This window comes from Nematostella vectensis, chromosome 4, assembly GCF_932526225.1.
Source record: "Nematostella vectensis chromosome 4, jaNemVect1.1, whole genome shotgun sequence".
In the NCBI taxonomy this organism is placed as follows: Eukaryota; Metazoa; Cnidaria; class Anthozoa; order Actiniaria; family Edwardsiidae; genus Nematostella; species Nematostella vectensis.
In genome coordinates this window covers 4,897,774-4,921,116 of record NC_064037.1, presented here as the reverse complement: position 1 = coordinate 4,921,116, position 23,343 = coordinate 4,897,774, and the positions used below count along the sequence as shown (strand labels likewise).

The 23,343-nt window shown below is 38.9% G+C and overlaps 5 protein-coding genes and 1 long non-coding RNA gene across 7 annotated transcripts; 3 read left to right on the top strand and 3 right to left on the bottom strand.

The window, feature by feature from the left end:
• The first annotated feature begins 263 nt into the window (after positions 1 to 263).
• LOC5512894 (peroxisomal membrane protein PEX13) lies at positions 264 to 4,327 on the top strand. The gene is made up of 5 exons (XM_001633185.3): positions 264 to 631; positions 968 to 1,054; positions 1,818 to 2,363; positions 2,921 to 3,108; positions 3,514 to 4,327. Exons 1-5 carry the CDS (start codon positions 385 to 387, stop codon positions 3,682 to 3,684), a joined length of 1,239 nt encoding a protein of 412 aa, XP_001633235.2. The 5' UTR covers positions 264 to 384; the 3' UTR covers positions 3,685 to 4,327.
• Positions 4,328 to 5,822: 1,495 nt separating this feature from the next.
• On the bottom strand, positions 5,823 to 10,008 carry LOC5512924 (eukaryotic translation initiation factor 2 subunit 1). Its single transcript, XM_001633149.3, has 6 exons — positions 9,696 to 10,008; positions 8,328 to 8,407; positions 8,025 to 8,173; positions 7,473 to 7,677; positions 7,047 to 7,190; positions 5,823 to 6,524 (listed from the first exon to the last, which is right to left on the bottom strand). Exons 1-6 carry the CDS (start codon positions 9,928 to 9,930, stop codon positions 6,396 to 6,398), a joined length of 942 nt encoding a protein of 313 aa, XP_001633199.1. The 5' UTR covers positions 9,931 to 10,008; the 3' UTR covers positions 5,823 to 6,395.
• A 24-nt stretch (positions 10,009 to 10,032) lies between these two features.
• LOC116618563 lies at positions 10,033 to 12,541 on the top strand. The gene is made up of 3 exons (XR_004296244.2): positions 10,033 to 10,111; positions 10,270 to 10,303; positions 12,235 to 12,541. It is a non-coding gene; the product is annotated as an uncharacterized LOC116618563 (long non-coding RNA).
• Positions 11,548 to 16,895, bottom strand: LOC5512893 (mitochondrial fission process protein 1). The gene is made up of 4 exons (XM_032382437.2): positions 16,665 to 16,895; positions 13,119 to 13,246; positions 12,175 to 12,416; positions 11,548 to 11,878 (listed from the first exon to the last, which is right to left on the bottom strand). Exons 1-4 carry the CDS (start codon positions 16,765 to 16,767, stop codon positions 11,809 to 11,811), a joined length of 543 nt encoding a protein of 180 aa, XP_032238328.1. The 5' UTR covers positions 16,768 to 16,895; the 3' UTR covers positions 11,548 to 11,808.
• LOC5512885 (leucine-rich repeat and IQ domain-containing protein 1) lies at positions 14,115 to 20,255 on the top strand. Of its 2 annotated transcripts, none has more exons than XM_032382435.2 (4): positions 14,115 to 14,243; positions 17,585 to 17,827; positions 18,608 to 19,090; positions 19,714 to 20,255. In XM_032382435.2, exons 1-4 carry the CDS (start codon positions 14,238 to 14,240, stop codon positions 19,978 to 19,980), a joined length of 999 nt encoding a protein of 332 aa, XP_032238326.1. In that variant the 5' UTR covers positions 14,115 to 14,237; the 3' UTR covers positions 19,981 to 20,255. The 2 variants fall into 2 exon arrangements, with proteins under 2 accessions (XP_032238326.1, XP_001633234.1); XM_001633184.3 differs by lacking the exon at positions 14,115 to 14,243 and adding an exon at positions 17,008 to 17,392.
• Positions 20,256 to 20,368: 113 nt separating this feature from the next.
• Positions 20,369 to 23,328, bottom strand: LOC5512880. The gene is made up of 3 exons (XM_048726876.1): positions 22,887 to 23,328; positions 21,615 to 22,523; positions 20,369 to 20,968 (listed from the first exon to the last, which is right to left on the bottom strand). The coding sequence occupies exons 1-3, from the start codon at positions 23,245 to 23,247 to the stop codon at positions 20,538 to 20,540; spliced, it is 1,701 nt and encodes a 566-aa protein (XP_048582833.1). The 5' UTR covers positions 23,248 to 23,328; the 3' UTR covers positions 20,369 to 20,537.
• Positions 23,329 to 23,343: the final 15 nt, after the last annotated feature.

Sequence of the window (23,343 nt, the reverse complement as noted above, 5' to 3'; positions counted from 1 at the left end):
GTCCATGGTTGCCGAACTGCACGGGTAATAGACTGTGCTAGCGTCCCGTCTTGGCCCGACTGGTGCCAATGTGTGTATGCTAGTGTGCTTCTAAAGTTCACAGTTAAATCCCCGCATGACCGCGTTACCTCGGTATGTCCCGGGGGGGTCGGGGGGGGGGGGGGGGGGGGGCGGGATTTCAATTGACTAGTGCATTACTGACCAATTGAGACGCTTGGGTACGAGGCAGGATCACACACAGTCCAAGGATGTGAGGGAGCCTGGGACCGAGGATACCCATTTCATTTCGAAACAACATCGTCGCCATTTTGTTAAAGAAATGATTCCCCAGCAAAATCTTTGATTTGTTTGTTCTTCAAGCACACAATGTAACTGATTCCCACGATGAGCGCTCCCCCGAAGCCTTGGGAAGGAGCTGGTGTAAATTCTCGGGCTAGTACGGCATTCCGGAGTGCAATCACTCCACGACTTCCCCCGACAGTAGGCGACCGAAGCAATCAGCTATCTGAAAGTGCCCCAACATCACAAGCGATGGATTGCTGCTCAAATAAGAACCCTCCCCCGATTCCATCTAGACCACAGAGAGCTGGCATGTCAAGCATGGGTAGCGGGTACGGCATGTCAAGCTATGGTAAGTGGAAGTTTCTTGCGTGTTGTCCTGTTTCCCTTAGATTATGCAATGCAAAAGCTTGATGGCTAATAAGTGGCCCTATTTCTTTCACCCAGGTTTGCTTTGTTCTCAAAATTGACTCGATTATTATATATTTGATCGCTGATGTTTTTCTTGGGGATAGGGCAAAATTATAGATGAAATTTGGGCAAAATCAAGATTTTATGGTGTTTAAGAAGACATGACCCCTTTTAAAATGCAAAATTATGTGGACATAAGATCCCAGCTAGTTGAATAAACATTTTTTTTATTTGAACCATCCATTCTCAAAGGATGTATATTCATATTTATTCACAGGTGGTGGCTACAGCAGCATGTATGGCGGGGGGATGTATGGTAGCAGTATGTATGGTGGAGGCATGTATGGGAGTGGCATGTATGGAGGTATATTTTCCTTCTCCTACATTTTTTTCTTCCATTGTTATTGCAAAATGAGATATGTAGTAAATGTAGGTGTATTATAAGACCGCGGTGATCCTAGAACCTAATCCCTCAAAACCTAAACAGAAACTAAAAACGAGTAAATCAGCTAGAATCGATGAAAAGGCATTATATAAATATGGTTTCCCGAATTATTTATAGCAACTTCTGTCATTTGTGTGGATCCTAGACTAATGTCTGATTAGAATCCCTTGTCTGGTTTCTGGTTTTAGATTCTCGCAAATTTCTATGCAATAGCCAAGGAAATAGCAATAATATGCATTTCTAAAACGTTCCTATACCGATTTAGCGCTTAGTTATTGCTAAGTTTTCAAACAGCAATCGTCTACTTTTGTACTTTTTGGCGCCAACATAATGAATGCTGTGAACGGTGAAGAAACCAACCAAGACCAGACCAACCAAGTGGAAGTCACGCTTGGATCACACGCTTGGGCGTCACGCTAGCTACATCAACTACAGTAACTGCGCGTCAATTATGGAGAGTTAAATATAAAACAAAAAAATCGCTGTAAAAAAACTTTTTCACGGATTTCCAGCCCTACTCTAATTCTATGCAGAAAATAGGTAATTTTGAATTTTTTTTATATTAACAATCCCCCCCCCCCCTTTGCTATTAGTTTCTGTTTAGTTTCTAAGAAATTTTAGGTTCTAGGATCACCGTGGTTATTAAGTGTTTTTAGTTTCAAATTTTTGTTCTTGTTTACAGGATATGGGGGATATGGTGGCGGATATGGGGGATACTCTTCCTACGGCATGATGAATAGAGGGTATGGTCAGGAAGGAACTAGTACCTTTGTTCGCCGAGCTGAGGAGAGCAGTCAAGCAGCCTTCCAATCAGTAGAATCCATTGTCCAGGCATTTGGCTCTATTGCCATGATGCTTGAGTCCACTCATTTTGCCATGTTTAACTCATTCAGAGCTGTAATTGGAGCAGCTGACCACTTTAGCAGACTTAAGAACCACCTTCTTAGTGCATTTGGTGCTGTAGCAATATTTAGAACACTGAAATACTTGTACCAGAAGCTGCTCTATATGCTTGGCTTGATAAAGACCTCTGGCCTGGATGAGGAGGTGTGGACTGATGCAGCCACCTCTGCTGCCTCTGCCGCGGCAGAAGGGGATGCAAAGCGGGCCTCAAGATCTTGGCCGATTATCATGTTCTTTGCTGTTGTGATGGGCGTACCATGGTTGATTTGGAAGTTCTTGCAGTCTGTCTCGAGTGAGGAAGACAGTAGTAAAGACTGGATGACAGGTGAGCAACTCATCTCGTTAGGTAATCTTGGTGGCATCAAATGGCAGAGCATAAGTGCATGTGTCTCTCACCACTGGGTTCCTGGCCTGATTCTGGTTTCACTGTGAGTTGAAATCTTGTTGATTTTGTCCCAAGAGTCTTTCTCATGGTTCTCCAATTTTCCTACCTCCACAAAAACCACTGCCCCTTCCTATACCTTTGACTTCACCATGTTGTATCTGCATTCTCATAATTCAGCATCCAGCTGCAAGGACAATCAGGCAGGGTCAAAGGGGATTGTAACCCCCCCCCCCCCCCATCCCCCAGATCTGCTACTGTCAGGACTTCATACAGATCTTTAGATCTGTAGTTTGATTGCACACATGGGGATGTAAAACAATTTTTAACTTCTTGACATTGTGGGGAGTCTGAAAATAGTACCGGTCATTGGATCATGACATCTTTTGCATGGGTTTAAACAAAATTTTGTTTGTAAATAGAACCATCAATTTTTACACCGTTTTTTTACAAAGTTAAAGTGTGACATAAACTCATCTATTGTGCTTTTGTTTGCCAAGGTGAGGGTGATCATGTACTAGCCAAGGCCGAGTTTGACTTTAACGCACAGGGTGAGGATGAGTTGTCCTTTGCTGCTGGAACTGTCCTGAGGCTTGCTCCTAAAGGAAAGCAGCCCCGTATGCGGGGATGGCTTCTAGCCACAGTCGATGGTGTAAAGGATGGAATTGTGCCTGGTAACTATGTTAAGGTATGGAACACCCTAACCAGTCAACTAACCAATCTTTGACATTTCATACAGAATTTGCCAACCACAAAGCTTCAAAACCATTGAAAACTGGGAAATTGTGACCCTAATACAGCAACAGTGTTAAAAAATGGTGATGAATTTATCCAGGAGACATACATGTACAGTACCTATATGGAAGGTTAAATGTTTTCTGGCCAAGAGAGACTTGGCCAAAAACTTGTAATGTATTAACTGAAAGAGTTGGCAGTGATTTGGCTGTTATTGTTTAGAATAAGATTGAGAATAAATCTAATCCCTTGTAAAACATCTGTAAAAACCTACAGTACTTGTCATGCCTGACGATTTATTCTCTACTTCTAATCTGCAAGTGGAATTTAAAAACTACATTTGCTTATTTTTTTGTAGATTCTTGGGTTAAGGCGTGGCACCAAGTCTGGGGCAACTGTCCAAGAAATATCACAAACACCACTGCCTGAAGAGTCATCACAACAAGAACAGCAAAGAGACACTCTCAATGTAGATTTGCTTAGCGAGTTTGATAATGCACAGAGTGGGCCGGATATTCCGGATTCCTGAGAGTCAAAACAAGAAACTGAGAACAAGAACAATGGTAACAATCACAGTTGTTGTAAATGATCAAAGCGAAAATTTGTATAAATAAAACAGTACACATTTACAAATACATGGCACCAATGATATTGCAAATGAGACAAACCTACCAGGCACAGGTCCAGACCTATTTTATAGTCTGCGTAATGGCTCTTAATTAATGGGGAGGGGAAGGGGGCGAGAGAAGAAAAAGAAAATGTACGCCTTAGATTCCCTTGAGAGCTGCTACGCAGGCTATATTTTACACCTGTTTATCTAAACAGGTCAACGTGATTAGAGTTAGTGTGTCAAGTATTGTCTGGTATGTCTTCTTTCTTTTAATAGAGCCATTTGTGTTCAGTATTCAGTTTTCGTTTTTTTTTTTGTAAACAGGTTAGAATTTTTACCTTTTATCCATACCTGGCTACTGTCAGAGAACTGATAAAGAAACAAACAGGAAGGGAGCTCTGCCAGTAGGGTATCTATTAAATACTACCAATTATTAGCTATTATTTTTTAACATAGAATGTTAAGTTATGTGAAGCTACACCAGAGTGGTTTTAGTAAGCTGAAAAATGATTTGTAATAGTCAAAACTAGTAGTCAAGTTAATGCAAAAGAAATGAAAAGTGCATCAAGCTGAAGTATGTTCCAAAGGCCTAAGGCAAACAAAGTTCTTGTCATATGTGATTCCAAATGCAAATGCATGCAAATGCAGATGAAACAACCGAATTTTGAATTTTCCATGCATTTTTATTTGGAATGGAACCCTAGGCCTAGAATTTATTGCAAAATTCCTTTAATTTTTAGACATTATCAGATAACACTCCTGCCCCCCCCCACCTTCCCCCCTCCATTTAACTAGGCTTTTAGCAATTACCAGGTTACACCTCCCATGACCTTTGACAATAGGGACCTTAAGCAACGACGACAGCAACGTGGACGACGACAGCAAAAAAACAATTCAGAATTCAATAGCAGCACGTGAAAATGCATTCTGTCTGATACATTTCAGCCGTTTTCCATAAAACTCCAACTTTCACGGTCAATTGAGTAAGCGGACGTTTGCCATGTAAACTCCCTAACTACGTTCGCTGCTGTAGAAATAATGTCCATAGTTTATTTTTATCTATCTCTGACTATAATGTTTCGCTAATTCCATTGCAATTAAATTATAATTGATCGCAAAGCGCGAACACATCATTTTCGATCTCGTTGTCCTAGCCGTTGCCGTCGTTCTTGCTTAAGGTCCCTAATAAGAGCCACACACCTTCACCTCCCCTTCCACAAGGAGGGCCACACACCTACACCTCCCCTGCCCTTCTACAAGGAGGGCCACACACCTACACCTCCCCTGTCCTTCTACAAGGAGGGCCACACACCTTCACCTCCCCTTCTACAAGGAGGGCCACACACCTACACCTCCCCTGCCCTTCTACAAGGAGGGCCACCACCTACACCTCCCCTGCCCTTCTACAAGAAGGGCCACACACCACCTCTCCTGCCCTTCTACAAGGAGGGCCACACACCTACACCTCCCCTTCTACAAGGAGGGCCACACCTACACCTCCCCTTTTGCAAGATGGGACACACACCTACACCTCCCCTTTTGCAAGATGGGACACACACCTTCACCTCCCCTTTTGCAAGATGGGACACACACCTACACCTCCCCTGCCCTTCTATTAGGAGGGCCACACACCTATGCCGGGCCCAAACCCAGGATTTTTCTTGGGGGGGGGGGGGGTGGTATGGTGCAGAATCTGCAAAAGTGGACCTAATTCATAGTTTTGTCTACAAATAGCACGTACCCCCTGGGTACGGGCCTGTATACCTCCCCCGTTTCACAAGAAAGACCACACGACACCCACCCACCCCCCCTTTCACTGGATGGCCACACACCTTTGTTATCATAAAAATGTAAAGCAGAGTAATACTGTTTCACCACTGTAGAACATTGCTAGAGCAAAGTGTACAGCAAAGCCGCAATAGTTCTAGACCCAACAATTCCTGTAGTTTCAATGTCACAGAGCTTTATCCATTTGTTATAGTTTTGAAATATGGATATAGTTGTGCGCTTAGGGTAGTATTTGTGGCCAAGTGGGCAGAGTTCAACTTGGAGATGGCTTTGATGTGACATATTTTATTCAGTTCTAGAAAACAATAAAATCAAACATTCTTTACTTGAGTTCCCTTTTTTTCAAATTGAGTGTTAGAATACAATCTATTTTGAGGTTGTTGAAACAAATATGTTATATCCAGAAGAAATCTAACATTTGTCAAACCCAAGATTTGGTCTCTTTGCTTTTACCATTTCATTGGCCATACCTAGGTACTTTTGTTAAGCTTAGTGTATAACAGCCACACAACATGAGCATGTGGAAGAAGCCTTTTGACATAAAACAATGACTAAAAAAGTATTCATATTTTCATTCTGATGTTGTTTTAGTGGCATTGCACTAAGAACCCTTTTTGGAAAAGGGTGTGCATACTTAGGTGGTGTTGTTGAGTTGGCACAGTATGCACCAGGCTTACGTTGTAATTTCGTCATTCAGAAAATCATTGTTCTCCAACAATGTCCTTGTCTTGCTTCAACTCGAAAATAGTCCAGTGTAGAGTTTCATGATAATGATGGCAATGATGATAACAGTGATGTCATCTTGATGTTAATACCAATATTTCCATGATTATCTGTAGTGCTTATATGTCTTCGGTAACTTCCTCTTCGTCTGGGTTATCATCGTCACCATCAACTTCTGCATTCTCCTTCTCTAATCTCTCCATCTGCTTGGCAAGTTCAATTTCATCAGTCTCTGTGACAATTTTGGGCTGTGGATAGAAGTTAAAACATTTGGGAAATGTTTCTATATCATTATATGTACAAAGAATATGCTCACAAATAGAACAAGGGCAGTAAGGGTTATTTTCGTGATCCATGAACAGCCTGGGACCCCCCTTACCGCTCCTGATAGAAATGAAAGGTACAGGATTTTAAAGAATCTGCTTGTAAAAGCATCACAGTACCAAAAGGCTTTAACAATTTTAAGCTACCAGAAGTCTGTAATGCTTTCAAAAAATACCATGGACACTTTAATCTTCTTCATGGAGAAATACACTGTACAGTTCCACTTTTTAAAATGATAAAATCTAAAAAAAAGAAAATACCAGGCTCAAGCCAGAGGATCAAAGTTTGAGGTTTTGGGAAAGTACAAGAAGACAAGAGGTAAAAACAGACAACAAATTCAAGGGCAGTACCTATTCAGTGTTAGTGGGTGCATATTAATCTTTACTAATTCAAGAGTGGGTGCTTGTTTGAAGTAGGAGAAAAGACAGGAGACAATCATTACTTACAGCAGCTTTTTCATTGAATTCACCACCAGACTTTTTGATTGATGTTCTGATGACATCAACAGCCTTAATCAGTGCATTAAGCCCCTCCTCGTGGTCTAGCGTGGTTGTGGTAATGACATATAAGGGTGCTGCTATTAGGTTGACCTGTGGGGATAGAAACACATTATTCAGTGTAGAACAAGTTTAGAGATCTCTAATATGTTGTGCTTATACAAACTTGCAAAGCTTTGTGTTATGAAGCTGATTATGGAGCATTTGAAGTTATTTGTAGTTTTCTTTCAAATGTTATTTTCCTTATTTGCTAATTTTTGTGAAATTCTTTTGAGTGGCAAATGCAACATAGACATACTATTTTGTTGGAAAAAAACAATAAGTATTAGGAAAGAGAAATGATCTTGGACAAGTATTGTTTTTAACCTACTTTACCTTAATTGCTATTTCCTCTGTTGAGCATTCTAGGCCTTCCCTTAGTGCCTTTTTGACGGCATCAATACCTTCATAGCCATAGCAAGCCACCTCAATATCCGCACGAATCTTCACCGCTTGCGGAGTAAGCCTTCTTCTGATGTTATTCAGTAGAGTGTTTTTCATCTCCTCATCCAGGCTCAGCTCATCCAACACTGATGGATCCCTGTATGGAGTGAAGAAAGTGAGACAAGCTCAGTGAACTCATTACTAAGGGAAAACATAATCATTCAGTGAAAACAAAATCACTCAGGGAGAAAACAAACTCTCAGGAATAAATAATCACTTGGTGAAATCATAATAACTTCGGGAAACATAGTCACTCGGAAAAAACAAAATCACTCAAGGGAAAACATAATCACTCCAGAAAAACAATCTGTCAGGGAACTTAATCACTTGGGTTACAATGAATTTGGAAGTTGAGAGAAACAATACAGAAAAATGTATTCTTTGCAACTTGATCACATTTTTTTAAAAACTAAAGGGAGCTGAATAAGTACATGTATAACATACGCTACAGCAAGTTTGAATGCTTCATAGGAGCTCCCTGGGGTCTTGTATTTGTCATCAAAGTACCACGCTGTCTTCTCATAGAGTTCTTCAAATTGTTTATCAGTCTCATAACCCAGGATCTCAGCACAGTGGCGCAAAATACTGTATACCTGGAACAGGAATTAAAGCTCTATTCACCTCCACCTGGACTAAGGTTGCACTACAGAACCAACATGCACCTTTCGCAAGACTCTAATGAAAAATTGTTGCATAGGAGATGGGTTCCTAGGATTCCATCTGTTGTCAACATTATCTCATACTTACTGTTTTTGCTTTAGTGAATTTTTCCTCACACTTTTTCACTTCTTCGGGAGACACACGTCGTTTTGACAAATCAATGTAACCTATTACAAAGGTACACTGTTAATTACAGTTTAAACCATAACTTAAAAAATCAAATCTGAAGTTTCATTAGTACAACTAGAGAGACAAAAAAATATGTGGTCTGTGAAGGATTTGTAGAAACAGGGAAAAGAAACATGGAGTATTGATGAGCCAGCCCTCTCCCCCAAAAAATTCTAAAAAAATATTGTTTATTAAAAATTCCTGCCCAGTGGTGGCAATAATAGAAAGGCACAAGAGAACTGTCACAGGGAAGTGCTGTAAATCTTATTACCCAGCTTTTTACAAAAGCCTCCTACCCCACCAAAAAAAAATAAAATGAAAAGAATGATCTTACTCCAGGCTCTCAGCACCACAAGATACTGTTTTCATATCTTAAAATTACATATTATATATAAAAGAAAATTGGAAAACACTGTAATGATATTGAATATTATTGTGGTTGCAACAGGCATGAAGATTTTCAAGCTAATTCAGGATAATTCAGACAAAAACAGTAGGACTGGATTGTCAGAAAACCAAACAAATATGATTAAAATAGCTGTTACCATAGAACCTGTAGCTAGATTGCAGAATACCCAAACTGAAAGATTACCCCTTACTTTCAATGCGTCGGCGCCAGTGCCAATATTTAACAGCTCATAACTCTGTTCTACAATCCTCTAAAATAATAAGTTATTTTTTATTTTGATACATAACTTCGTTCTTCAATCCTATATAAAACTTTGACATCAGGACCTAGGGACGAGTTGAGGTGGGGACGCATTGACAAGTTTACGAGAAGATGAGTTGAAGTGAGGACCTAGGGAGGAGTTGATTTAGGAATGAGTCAACAAGAGAAGAAGAGTTTGTGAGGACAAGTTGACGCGGGGAAGAGTCGAGTTTATAGCGTTTGGTGTGAGGAACTAGGGTAGCATTGCGACACATGGATAAGAGGATTTTTGTTTACATGTAGCTTGAAGTAAGGGGGTATTCTGCAATTGCTCTGAATCCGCTTAAAGCATTACGGTGGATTCAAAAGGACTGTTTGAATGGATCTTAAAATAGTGACAGCAAGATAAAAAAAAATGAGCTGTTTTTTTTTTACAGTTATTTTATAATCATAATCAACTAATAAAAAATATAAAGCACTATGATACTGATACTGAATTTAAAATTCTGGCAATCTTATCAGAAAACGACTACAGCTGGACTATGTTTAATGTCTTTTTTAGCGCACTTTGTAGAATATCATTCATCTTTAAAACTAAAAACAGACAAATAAATCCTTAACACTTTACAGCTTCCTACCTTTTTCTTTATCAACCCTAATAACCACAACACATTCATTTCTGCCAACACGAATCAACTTATTGATGGAGCGGATACGACGTCTGGATAATTCGCTCAACAGGATCATGCCTTCTATGTTGTTATATTCCAATAGATTGACATATGCGCCCATCTCAGCGATACTACGAACATTCACCATCACAACATCGTCAACCTCGGGATAGATGTGCTTGTAGAACCGACAATTCGGCATTTTAGGCAGTTTTATGTGAACAACCGGTGAAAATCAAATGTACCATGTGAAAGGGAACTGATGCAACGTGGAGAGAGGGTCTGGAACCTGGTTATGCTACCAGGCCAGCCACAGCGATCCCGTTCAATTGTTCGCATACTACCTTACCTACAACCTGTCTTATTTACCTCGCGTTTTACAGGTACTCCAAATTTCTTACTAACTAAGCACATCACAGGGAGCTGAGGGTCCTGGAGGTCCCTTCATGAAGCATTATCCGGGAAAACTTCTTTTATAAGAAATCCCCAAGCTACCTCACAATGAATATGTTTGTATGCAAATCCATGTTTTTTTTTTTAGCATAATGCCCTGTAGTGTCCGGATCCAGACGAGGGTGAGTGGGTGGGAGGGGTGGGTGGGTGGGAATGGGGGAGGGGGTGGCCCGAATATATAAGGAATTCACCAGCAGAGGCGTCCCCATACTTTGGGTGCGAACACCACCAAAACATTGGCACCACTAAAAATAAAAAAACAAGAACATTAACACATTGACCCCTCAACCGGCCTGTACCGGCTTTGGGAAGTACCCACAACCCCAAAAATTCATAAATTCAAAATAAACACAACAAGATGAAGATACTCAGGCATCAGTCTAAGGGATAAATGGTCTTGCAGATATGCATCCAACCAAGGTGTTGGCATCTACTCTTAAGCCAAATAATAGCACAGGTTCTTTGACAAATCTCAAATCGAACAAGGAGAGAAAAGCAGAATCACCCCTCTCAATAAAACACTCAAACCACACAAGGGAGAAAGATCAGCAAACACAGCTCAAGACACAAATAGATACCTTTATTCTGATCCTCCAGGTACATTTCCTTGGCCTCAAAACACAATGTCCATTCCTTGAAGGATTGTACAACCACGAAAATATCTTTACATATTGCAAAGCATTCTGGGAGATCCAGGGGGAAAATTCACGAGGGGAGGGCCAGCCAACACTCCTCTCCCCAAAGTCAGATGTTTTTTTATAAGTCTTTTCACCCCGAAGCCAAACAAATCAATTCCAGGTCATACAGACCCAGAATAGCAGTGTAAACAATTTTGGAATCAATTTGGTTTAAAAAAAGACAGCATTTATGAGAGCTGTGGTGATTCATTAGAAAATTACTTTCTCATCCGGGCAAAGCCAAACAAGAAAAAATCATCATGAATCCACCTTTGCTTGCAAATATCCATAAGCAAAGCACTCAATTATGCCCCAAAAGACTTCATGATCTCCTGAGACACTCTCCTAATATGCTCATAGCTGTATTTTTGATGAAAAATACAAGCAACCATCAACTTGTGCTGGCCTCAGCACAACGACGAGGGATTAAAAGTGGGGACCGCAAAGCACTGTTGGAAAGCTTGGATACCGACTAGGTGCAGCTGTGTTTGACTTTGATGGGCTGTATAAAACTCAGAATAGGGGGGAGGTATCTGTTTTCAGTCTGTTTTTTGTAAATTCAGCTCCAAAAAAGCCAGGAGTCAATGGGTTAAAAAAATCCAAGCCCAATCTTTTGGCTTTTTGAATCTGGATAAAAAAAGTAATTAATAAGCAAAGAAACACAGGAGGGTAAGGGTAAGGATACAGAGTTTTCATAAAAAGTAATAACATTTTTATTTTATAATTCTTCTTTTTTTCTTACAAACATTTGCGACAGGCAAATCTTCTTTTTCTTAAAAAGCATAAATATATATAAATATCTCAATAAAAATACATTTACAAAGAATATTATAAACAAGAATTGATAGAAAACCCTCATGCCCTAAAATATATGTTTCCAAGAGTTCAATTTTTTTTATAAAATCTTTGTATTTTACAATACAAAATGCAACCAATTGTAATTTAAGTAACTAAGGTTTATGAACAATACCAACTTTCCGCAGCTTATTCAAAGTGAGTTCCATAACTTGGTCTACACCCCTAAAAAAAAAAGATAATATTTTGTAAAACAATGGTTTGAATATACCTAAACTCTGAAATAATGTTGATATGTAGATTTACTCTCACTGCTAGATGTCTTCCAGTTTAAACCCTGCTTAAAAATGCCATTATTTATCTGCTTTTACATACTAACAGTTTCGACACTTGCAAAATACATTTCCTTTTCAAAGAGTATATGAGGAGAATTGCATCTACCCCTTGATCTCCCACCAAACAAAAATTATCATGCCAGCCCCTCTTGCTACCAACACAAGGAATGATGTGTTTGCCAGTACCTGTCAATGGGTTTTATTATGACTGGAATCATACTAAGGCCAATGACTGTTGTTATCCAGGTCTGTGCCCTTAGTGGTATATTTCTGCCAACACGACAAAGCACATATCCTGAAGCCAGGCAAATCCTATTGATGGTAAAGCCAGGAATGATGACAGATGCCAGTCCTTGCCAAACTGCAGCCTCTGCTATGGTCTCAACAGTGTAGCGTCTTCGTAAACTTACTGGGAGATATGTCTTTTCCTGCAGAATTCAAGAAAAAATGTCTGATACTGTGTACAAACTGTGTGTAAATAGTGCTTGTCAAAAACATTGAGAAGTGCTATACAGGCCCATACCCAGGATTTTTCTTGGGGGGTTGCGAAATCCGAAAAAGTAGACCTAATTTTCTTTTTTTTTTTTGGGGGGGGGGGGGGGTGGAGGGAGTTATCTGATAAAATTCTGAGCACCCACAAAAAAAAAAAAAAAAAAAAAAAATTATGACTTTGCAGTATCTCCACAGGACATTTATTGTCAGATTTTAATACATGCCAGAATGATCTAGCTTATGCTTTATAGTTTTGTCTACAAATAGCACGTCAATCGAGAACCAAAAGTGGACCTTTTAGCCATTGTGGAAGGGTGCATTTGCACCCCCTGCACCCCCCTTGGTACGGGCCTGCTATAAGAGACATCAAAATGAGTGTGCCGTTTCTCTAAGATACTAATTTGTGAAGAACCTAAAGGATAAGAGAAACATGCACATATCTAAACATTTGGAGCACTGCCAATAAAGTAGCAAGGGGAGGACCAATGCATCTCCCATTAAATAAAGACAATGCATATTGGCACCCGCAGCCCACCCCCACCAGGCCCTGGCTGCAGTACAAAAGTTCAGGTGACTAGAGCCATTTACTATTTTTCCTGAAGCCAGGCAAATCCTATTTAATTTATTTTATCTACTACCTCATAAATATGCTTTCCTTTTGACACTGAGTCTGCTAGGCAATATGACGAGGCCAATAGATAGCTTCCATAGTAAAGAGTCCTGGGGACATGTGATTTGAATGCTTCCCCTACCTCATTAGCATAACCTGTACAAAAGGAAAAAGGAATTAGCAACCAATCATCCACTGATTTTTTTTTGTACATTTCCCCCTGTCATCATAACAAACATTTTTTCATTAATACTTATTCTAGCACAGTTTTGTTTAAAATTTTAGATTTATTTTTTAATATATATATAGGAGCAGAGAAAGGGGGAGGGGGCTGCCCTCTCTCAGTCATTGTCCTCAAGCTAAGTGTGGCCCTGAAATATCACAAAGGCTCATTTTCAAAGCGAAAATAAAAGACACTATAACTTTTTTTTAAAGACCCTGTAAACTGTCACTAACACACAGCCATTCCTTAGTGATAAGTCTACTAAAAGCTTTGTTTGACTAGATTTTTCTTTTGACAGCTTTTAATAACAATGACATAAAAACGCAGGTATCACTGGTATATCTATTCTTTTAATTGTCTTGCATGGCAGGGCCTCCCAGATATCTGATACAAAACAGCTGAATAGACCACCTGTCTGATGTGTTATAGGGCAAAGTTCATATAAAAATTATAAAGAGATTATTCCTAAATTAGATTATAATGATAAAAAGGTTTAATCTTAGCATTGATCTTCTAAAAAGGTTTATTTGAGCAAAATCTATTATTCATGTTAAACACAATAGATTTGGAACATTTGAGGTAGTGGTAGTAGAAATAACAAAACTGCATGCACTGACTCAATAATATGAGACTATTCAAACCATGAGTAACACTTTATATCTAAAAAATAAACCAGACATGGTGGTGGCAAAAATGTATCACAACAATGTTTCACCTCATCACAAGCCACACAAACAAAACACAAACTTGTCAGATTCTAATCAAAATAAAGGGATAAGTGTTTACTAAACAACCCTCTAAATTGACAAGGAGGCGTGTGAACATGTTATCACAACTGAGGTCACAAGAATTTTCCATATTCAAGGGTATCCTTCAGATGGCATTTTTGTAAGCTCTTAACTATGGGAAACAAATTTTGCTATCATGAAGGTAAGGCAAAACTTCATTTAACAGACAGATCTGTATTTCCCAAGCAGATTAGTTTCAAAAGCAATTTCAAAAGCAATTTCCATATTAAGACATGACCCAGTTATACCCAGAGGTTTCTCCTTGTTATTTGAGAAAGAGGTGATAAAAAGTGCTGATAGGATGCTGACATAAAAATTTGTCCATAGACAATGATCCAGCTCAGCTTTGATTTGTGCTTGAATAGCTTTTATACTTAGAGTTCACATGCTTCATTGGTCTATGAGAATCAATCAACCAAATCATAAGTTATATATTGCTCTAGAGCAAAAACAAATACCATCAGAATAATGTTCCAAAAGAGAGGAAGTCCCAAGTAGATGTTATGTGGTAAAATTTTGTATATTGACTGAGCTCCTTTACATTTATCATATTTATTTTTGATGTGAGATGTCTTATGCTTTAAGTTTCTAGATGTCTTAGTTTTTAGAGACCTGAATCAAGAAATTCTGTTAAATTTCAAATGAGCATTTCACTGTCTGTAATATTAAAGACTATCTGTGGTTGCAGTGGGGGTATCAATACCTTCTTTTGCCAAACCAGGAAATTCCACATTGAACATTAGAAAGATTTAAGAAGCCTTTTTGTGTCTGAGAACTTAATTTTAGATGGGTACAATACCTAAATCCTTACAACTATTCATTGTACACCTCATAAAAAATAGTGGATCATTATTTTCACTCCTGTTTAGTATATTTATTCAAGATTTCTTTGGCTTGCCCTGGACCTATTAAAATGCCTTGAGTATATCACAAGCCTACAAATAATCCAAATACTGTAATGCCCATTTCAATGCCCTTGGCGCTTATTTATTCATTTTTTTAGTTTGGTAGGGTGCACTAAATAACACAGTGGGATAGGTTATTTCAGACTTTAGCTTTACATGAATATCAAATTAAACAATAGTTTAGAGCACATTTATCCATATTGGAAAACGCAGTTGTTAAAAATCTTGCATTCAGGCATCCTTACATTTTTTGGAGTGGGAAGCACTTGTTTGAAGGGGGCATTTATTAAATATATTTCACATTATGGAGAAGCATTCCGCCTAAAATGGCAAACGGATTACAAATTCAAAGAAAATAGAACAGATGGGTCAAGTAGAAGCTATCAGAAGATTTCGCCACATTGGCTTGATGCATCACAGTCAAAACAATGGGGAAAAAAGGATAGAACGCGAATACAACAGAACAATGAAGCCAATCCTCTTAAGCCTTTTAAGTGGGCTTCTACACCTCTAGAACAGATTGTGGAATTAAAACGTATCTAAAACGTATCTAATACCGGATCTATTGAAAATTTAAAGTCAGGTTTTGGATTCTGATAATCGTAACTCCGGATTTTGCCATTTATCCCAGCGTAATAAATTGATGAAACTGATAATCGTTGAAACTCGATATTAATTGATAGTTATCGATGCAAAACAATCGATTAATAATAAAAAACGATGTAACAGCAAACTTGTCACTTTACATTGATTAGTAATCGATTATGATACCATTATCAATTGATAGTGATTTTCATTGAATATGATCTAACAATGAATTATAATCACAAAGAACATAAAATAATACAAATGTATCATTTATCTAGTATACATTCATTGTTAAAGGCCCTTGAATAGAAAAACAAATGCCATTTACATTTTGTCTAGCCTGCACACAAGCATAAAGGAAATGCTAGATTAAATGTCTTCGCGAGTGCAATTCGAGCCAAGCTTGTGTGGGGAGATGAGTTAAGCAAGCTGCCTGCTTTGATCTCTCATTAAATAGCATTTCTATTAAACTTAAACCTGTCCAAGAAATCATGGCTCCACTATCAATATCAATCAATATAATAATCAATGAAATTACAGAATATCTTTGTGTGACTATCAATTAATCATCAATAACCAATATCAATAGATATTAATCGACTTTTTTATCAATTAATATTGATATATTAATTGGCAAACCAATGATTGACTCATTGATTAATTATGCCACTCGAGTGTTGACTTAGTAAAAAATCACTATCTATTCTTTTTGTATGTTGAGTATCCGGATTGAAGCAAAAATTATGCAGATCGGCGGATTTTCGAGAGAAAAAAGCAGATCGGCGGATTCAGAGACCTTTATTCACCCCCCCCCCCCCCCCCCCCACCACCACCACCCCTCATATAAGTTACACCAAAAAATATATTTCGTGTAACAACATAAACAAAAAGCCAACTCGTTTTCAGCAGAGCCATGGGAACAAATTCTTAGTTACTTTGATAGAAGTAGCCTGTGTAAACAGGGCCTCCTGAGGAAAATATGGTTAGTGTAAAGGCTGTACATTCATAGCGGGCTTATTCCATCTAAAACACACACATAGATACCATACATAAGTAACCAAATAACTTACCTAGATATCTAATAGGTGTATCTCTAAAAATATCCACGTCGTCATGTGCAAACAACGTTGACTTCCACGTCCTTGTCTCTCCACTACCATTTTCAACCGCCATGTTGTATTACGCAACCATCGGAAGAATTTCGGAAGATATTCGGATCCCATTTTTCTTTTGATTACTGCGGCAATCACTCATGTCATAATTTATATTATAGAAAAGTGCTGTTTCGATATCATTTTAAGCATATTTACTTAAAAAAACGTAGTTTTCAAATTTATAAATTTTCGGAAATTGTCCGTAATGTGCTCGGATGTTGGTAAAAATAGGGCATTCGGTCAGTGAGCAACAACCAATCAGAGGATTTGTTTTTGTCCCTACATGGAGCAAAACCTCAATAACAATAACGAATTTCTGAAGATCAAGCAGATTTTTCTCCAGTATTTTTTAGGGGTCGACCTCGGGCTTACTGTGAGATACACGTATTTAGTCTTCCGAGGTTTCAAACCATTTAAATTGACCATCGAAAATCTTCACATTGCTTTTATACATTCTTTTCCCCTGCAAGTGAGAAATCATGGAGTGCAAAGAAAGCTCTTGTTCAGCCAGTTCCCCTGTAAACTCTCGCCCAGGTGGTATAGAATTTGAGATGAATCTCGACGATTCGTGTTCTCAGAAGAGAAATCCTTTTAAAAGTCGTCGATTTGGTCCTATGAAATCGAGTGGGAAAATGTCCAAAGAGGTAACTTATTAAATTCAGAGTTTCTAAACGTTATGGCAGAAAAAGTCTGCCATAAAGTAGCTTGCTTAGCAAGCGTTTTTGCGGAGTTTCAGCAGAAATAGAGAGCGAGTGAATTGGGTAAATCATTGGGTAAGTTTAAGAATAATTTCACTTGAGTTGAGTTAGTCGAATGTATTTCTTTTGTTCTTTTAGAATGATTTTCAACATAGGAATCCATCACCAACATCACACGAGAGCAAAACAGAGCCATCATTGGCTATCGAGGACTGCAAGGCAAATGGTTGTCACACAGCTATAGCATTTAGCATCCCAGTCAAGAAAAGCCCCCAGAAACGCACTCCACCCAGTCGTCTGAGAGGCAAAGTTGACCAGAGGAGGGAGGTGACGATGGCAGCACTACAAGAGAAACAGCGATTGGCTGACGAGCGAAGAAAGGTGAGAGGCAGGGTGCTTAGGTAGATAGACAAAAGGGGGGAGGGGTGGTGAAAAACTTTGACTAGAGCTTTAATTTGGGAGACAACATACACACAAAGCAAATCTAATATAATTTAATTAGGGATGTGTTCTCATAATGAAAATATCATCACAATATCATGAAGCAGGCACCTGTTTAGAGGAGATGGAAATCTGTCAACTGATTTTCACATTTTCCTAGTACTATGATCAGAGGTGGGATAAAGATGATAAAATCCAAACAATTATCAATATTTACTGTGTACTAGTGACACAGGTGTGTAGATAGGGAGATGCGCAGGGGCATGTGCGGCCCACCTCCCCCTCCAAGTTCCAAGAAGTTGGTCTTTTCTTATTCAAGAATCACCATATTTTACACAATGTATTCAAAAAGTATACCTGCAACCTCAAATGTCAAACATACACTGTCAACACATGGTGGGTTTATATATATTCAAATTCAATGAGTTTCAAGGCCTGAAAAAGGACATTTTTTAAGTCTACGACTTTCCAGGATTTTAAGAACCCAAGGGAATCCTGTCTATATTGGCTTGTTTGTAAAATAAAAAATCCTTGATTTATCTCTCAAAGATGCCAGGGCCGTAGCCAGCATGAGGCAAGAGAAGCACTGGCCTCAGTAAAATGTTGATGTTTAGTTTTTTACGCAATTGAAAAGTGGCTAGCTTTGCCTCGGTAAAATTTTGATTCTGGCTACAGGCCTGCATGCTATGTTCAATATGAAAGATATGTTTTATTTTCCAGAAAAGGGAAGAGGAAAGATTGGATAGAATCCACAAGCGCCAAGAGGCTGCAAGGAAGCTGGCACAGAATGTTGACATCATTTTACAGCAAAGGGCGTTTGCTCAAGGCAACAATGCTACTAATATTCAACCCATGACTCAGCAAGATTTATATTCTACTGCCAAGCAGATAAAGCATGACTTCTTCATGCTCAAATGCCAACTACGAAAAGATTTAACTGTTGAAAATGAAAAAAAGGCATCACACAATGAAACCTCTCACAACAAAAACATTGACGAAAATCAGAACTGTAAGCAGGGTATAAAGAAAAGACACGACAGTGGATCAGTTAGTATCTCATTTGAGGTCAAACTTGATGATGTTGAGTGCAAAAATAAATGTGCACCACCTCCGAACTTAACTAGTGCAAGGAAATTAAAGAAAGAACAAGTTGATCATTTTAATCTGGAGGAGAAACAGCGGAAAGCTGAAGAGAGAAGAGATGTGAGTATGGGCTTATATTATTAGTAGATCAATGGGTAACTTATATACACTCATTTATACACACAATTATAGGTTAACTTAGCTTATCTGGCAAGTGCAAGGCATTTGGGAAAGGAAACTCTAGTATTTAGGCAAGGCCAGCTTATCTCCTTTGCCCTTGCTGTACAAGTCTTGGTTGAACTAAGTGAAGGGATTTTGGTTTTACTTGGCATGCTAAAACCCAAAGAACCAGTGAAATGACCACTGAAATGCTACTCTACAGGAAAAAAAACTGCACACATCCTGAAAACAGATTACAATAAATTTCAGTGATGTGTGTAGTTTAATTGATGCCACATTTACAGCTTGCGTAAGCATCTCCCTTATGGAAATCAGAGCCCTAAACGGGGGGGGGGGGGTGAATAGGTTCACGGATCGGCTGATTCGGCCACGAAATGCTCACGGATTACGGATTTAGATGATGATTTCAGGGGATTGGCAGATTTTGGAAATACGGCGTATCATGGATCTGTTGACAATTTGGGTGCGGATTTCAGATTTTGACTGCTTATATGGTCCTTGTCGGAACTTGTGCCAAAGAATGCACTGGGAAACTTTTACTCACAGAATCATTCATTTTATAGAGGCGTATGCGGGACAGAGTTAGACGAGCCCGGGAAAACCGAGAGTCTCTTATGACAATGGCCATGAAGATGGAGAAATTGATGAAGCATGAGGCTGCTGTTAGTGGATATGATGATGAAGGTCAAAAATTAGCCAAAGAGGAAGTAGTCATGTTAGCACACGAGATTGCTGATGGGTTTGACCGAATTGGACAAAGATATGATGCTGATTTGCAAAGAGCAAGGAATTTCTTTGTTCCTCAGCCTCTGGGAATACCAAAGAAATGATTTTTTTAACATTACTCTTTAAGATGGTTTTCAAAAAGGGTTTTATGGTTGAAGTAATGTTATGTTTTTGATAATCATTATTTCGATGTCTAAAAGAATTGTAAATATGTATTTATATACTGTACATTAAGACAAGGCAACATTTTGCTGTTATCTGTGTGTGTTTTGTTATGGTTAGGAGTGTGACAACTTTACCGTATCTTTTTGATAAAGTGTGAAATGTGAATTGCGATAGATTAGGAATAAACCGAGGGATTATCTCCTATTCCCAGGTATTTGCCGGTTGTGTTTTGTGGACAAGCTTGAGAGAAGACAGAGAGTCCCCGTTGACATACATCTCATTCAAATTATAATGCTAAGGACAGTAGGGAGTAGGCTGCAGAAGAGCTAGATTTTAAAGCTTTATTTTCAGCTGATATTAGCCATTGCAGTCATTAGCTTTTAATAAAGCCTAGGGGTCCATGATGTATGCAAAAAATTTGAAGTCTATGATTCTGTGGAATTAAATACATATATAGTTTAAAAGAACTCCACAGAAATGTAGGTTATAAGAAATATCATGATTTTTTGCTTGATGAAGATGCTGGTACAAAGCTCACACTGTCCCTATACTTTACAGCATGAGGCCCTGTGGATTCATATAGTTCAGTACTTCTTTCCTCTGGGTTATCAAACACAGTAGCAATCACAACATCCCTGGTAGCACGTGTCCTCTTCACATGCCTGTTCAATTTCTCACCATAATACCCAAGTCCGCGCTTAGAGCTTGGTTTCTGCCCATCAGCTGGGACAGGTTCTGTTATGCCTGGTTGGGAGGAGCCCAAGCTCTGGCCCTGTGACCAGCCTTGACGTCGCATGACACTTCCACCAATACCACGAGTAAACCTTTCAAAGTCCCCTACTTGGTTGAGGTCAATGTCTTTACCAGATCGCCACTGCTTTTCCAGTCTCTTTTGAAGCAGGTCCTTAGCATCTTTGTCACCACCTCCTATAAACAACAAACAAATCTTATAGGTAGGCATCATTCAACATTCGCTCTATGGACATCCCTTTAGTACAAACACAGATGAGCTCCTTGTTGTGACTATTAGTACAGAACTAAACTTCTCAACTGCTATGATAGGCACTAAACCTAGTGCCCATGATATATTTAAGAGCTATAGTCAAATTTTGCCTCTGATTCCAAAATTCCCCCATCTCAAGGATTACCTATGGGGTGCTTTTTTTTTTTTTTAGATTACTCTATATGGGATACTGTATATATATATATATATTATACAGTATAATGCAAGAAATCTATGGTTAAACTTATGAAAACAGAGAAGAAAACATTGGATCTAGTCAGCTTAAAAGAATCTGAAATTTGAGTCTGAATCATATTATACTTGATATGTGGTACACATTTTATTGTTATTTACCATTTGAAAGTTAAAATGTTATAACTAAAAAAACTACAAACTAGGTGGCCACCATAGGCATGGTAGAAGCTGGGTAATAAAGCAACAAGCGATAGAAGTGGCATGCCGCATGCATTTGTGATTCTTTACATGAGAACAGTAACAAAAACAAGCATACCGGGCAAGTTAATCAAGGACTTATTTTCTGGGATACCAAGCCTATTTATCTTCTCTCACCTTCCTCTTCGTAAATCCCCATGTCAACATCCCAATCATCAACTGTCTCCTCATCAAAGTCTGCTTCTTCCTGCTGCTTCCAGAATGCGGCATCAGTGTACCACACCAGACCACTTCCTCCTTTCTCCCACTTCAACTCAATCTCATTCTCAAAGAGCCTCTCCTTGGTGCGTCCCTGGCTATCTACATCGTCGTGTAATGCCTCATGTCTCTCCCAGTCTTCTAATTCCCCATCAGAGCTTTCGTTTGTATCATCAATATCATCTTTTAAGTCTCTGGCTTTGGTGTTGTTCTTTTTTGTGTTTTGATTAGAGTGAGATTTAGATTTAATGCATACTCCAGGAAAATCTTGCCTGGCATATATTTTCTCTTCACGATTATCACTTTCCTTAGACTGATTTCTCTGTAAGGCACATTTACAGTATTCACTTATGCTGTCCTCTGTATCAGTCACTTCATCTACATGCTCAAACATTGAATACATTTTCCTGCACTTCAAACACTTTTGTTTTTCACCATCTTCACTCTTATCACTGGCTTTAGTATTTTGTAATCCCATACTGCCACTCACTGAAGCTGATTTGGAAGGCAACATATCAAGCTCCTCTTCATCGTCTTCTGCTTCAAGTTCTCCACTGTCTCCATAATCAAACGGCACATTCCCATATTTTTTAGTCTTACTTCTAGGGAACGTTAATCCAAGTTTCTTTATCAAAAGTGGTGGAAACTTGCACAGCCTTATCAGTTCAATAAAGGTAGATATTGGAGTTCCTACATTTCCATTTGGCATTACTGCTGGTGGGTTTAACTCTGGTAGCTTTTTCAGATCGCTTTCTAAAAATTCTGTAGAGGTTCTTGTGTTCTGTTTTTTCTCTGCTTTTGTCTTGTAACTTTGTCCCTCATTCTGACCTGAAATAAGATACAGGTTAGTTTAAGTTTTATACCACCAAGTCCAAAATAGTCAATCTCACTCTAGATTATCATTTTTACTATGTTGCCTATACTACCTTGCATTGATTCTCGCAGAAATTTCTAATTTAACAAGACAGTTATGTTGAAGAGTTGTGAAGTAAATACAAGTTCATCTGCATGTATTTCCCTACGGTATATATACTTATATCGCTTAGACCTACTAGGCGGTTCCTTAGGAAGGTACCTTGCAGGGAAAGTGCTCCTCTTTTGGTGATACCTTTCAATGTGCTCCCCAACATGTCTGCAATTGCAACCGATTGATAAATACTTACTTAATCTTTAAATGTTGCGATGCAGTACCTTCAAGACGTGTTACTCGAATACGTGATATGACAGCTCGTTGGCTGTAAATCTGCCCTGTCTTATCAGTCCAATTCTGCCCATGATACATCCTAATCAGCTCGTCGATCTTCTCCTCTGTTAGACGCACAATACAACACGTAGTTTTCTGTCTAGATTTGCCTTCATCATGGACTTCGCCATCAATCCTCCCTCTTCCTTCGGGTCGATGGCGAAAGTGGAAGCAATCAAACCCTTTCCCCTCAATGAATTGCGAGAAAAACACTCTCAGATCCGCCGAATGGAGCTTTGAAGGGATGTTTCCTATAATAGCATGGCATAGCTTAATCTCCTCGATCAATATACGCTCTGAGTCAGCCATTTTTGTGAAAAACTCGATTCAAAACAAAGCTTCTACGTTGTCGGCCGTCACTTTGAATGACATATCTGCTCATGCTCACAGCGGTATACGCTGTCC

Coding starts and splice junctions, on each gene's coding strand:
- LOC5512894 (XM_001633185.3), top strand. CDS start 385: ATGAGCGCTCCCCCGAAGCCTTGGGAAGGAGCTGGTGTAAATTCTCGG. Junction 2,364..2,920: donor TAGTAAAGACTGGATGACAG/GTGAGCAACTCA, acceptor TTGTTTGCCAAG/GTGAGGGTGATCATGTACTA. Junction 3,109..3,513: donor TGCCTGGTAACTATGTTAAG/GTATGGAACACC, acceptor ATTTTTTTGTAG/ATTCTTGGGTTAAGGCGTGG.
- LOC5512924 (XM_001633149.3), bottom strand. CDS start 9,930: ATGCCGAATTGTCGGTTCTACAAGCACATCTATCCCGAGGTTGACGAT. Junction 8,174..8,327: donor AATTCACTAAAGCAAAAACA/GTAAGTATGAGA, acceptor TTCCTGTTCCAG/GTATACAGTATTTTGCGCCA. Junction 6,525..7,046: donor AATTCAATGAAAAAGCTGCT/GTAAGTAATGAT, acceptor TTCTATCCACAG/CCCAAAATTGTCACAGAGAC.
- LOC5512893 (XM_032382437.2), bottom strand. CDS start 16,767: ATGGCGGTTGAAAATGGTAGTGGAGAGACAAGGACGTGGAAGTCAACG. Junction 13,247..16,664: donor TACACCTATTAGATATCTAG/GTAAGTTATTTG, acceptor CCTTTTGTACAG/GTTATGCTAATGAGGTAGGG. Junction 12,417..13,118: donor AAGGAAAGCATATTTATGAG/GTAGTAGATAAA, acceptor TGAATTCTGCAG/GAAAAGACATATCTCCCAGT.
- LOC5512885 (XM_001633184.3), top strand. CDS start 17,228: ATGGAGTGCAAAGAAAGCTCTTGTTCAGCCAGTTCCCCTGTAAACTCT. Junction 17,393..17,584: donor GTGGGAAAATGTCCAAAGAG/GTAACTTATTAA, acceptor TTGTTCTTTTAG/AATGATTTTCAACATAGGAA. Junction 17,828..18,607: donor TGGCTGACGAGCGAAGAAAG/GTGAGAGGCAGG, acceptor TTTATTTTCCAG/AAAAGGGAAGAGGAAAGATT.
- LOC5512880 (XM_048726876.1), bottom strand. CDS start 23,247: ATGGCTGACTCAGAGCGTATATTGATCGAGGAGATTAAGCTATGCCAT. Junction 22,524..22,886: donor TCGAGTAACACGTCTTGAAG/GTACTGCATCGC, acceptor ATCTTATTTCAG/GTCAGAATGAGGGACAAAGT. Junction 20,969..21,614: donor GGGGATTTACGAAGAGGAAG/GTGAGAGAAGAT, acceptor TGTTGTTTATAG/GAGGTGGTGACAAAGATGCT.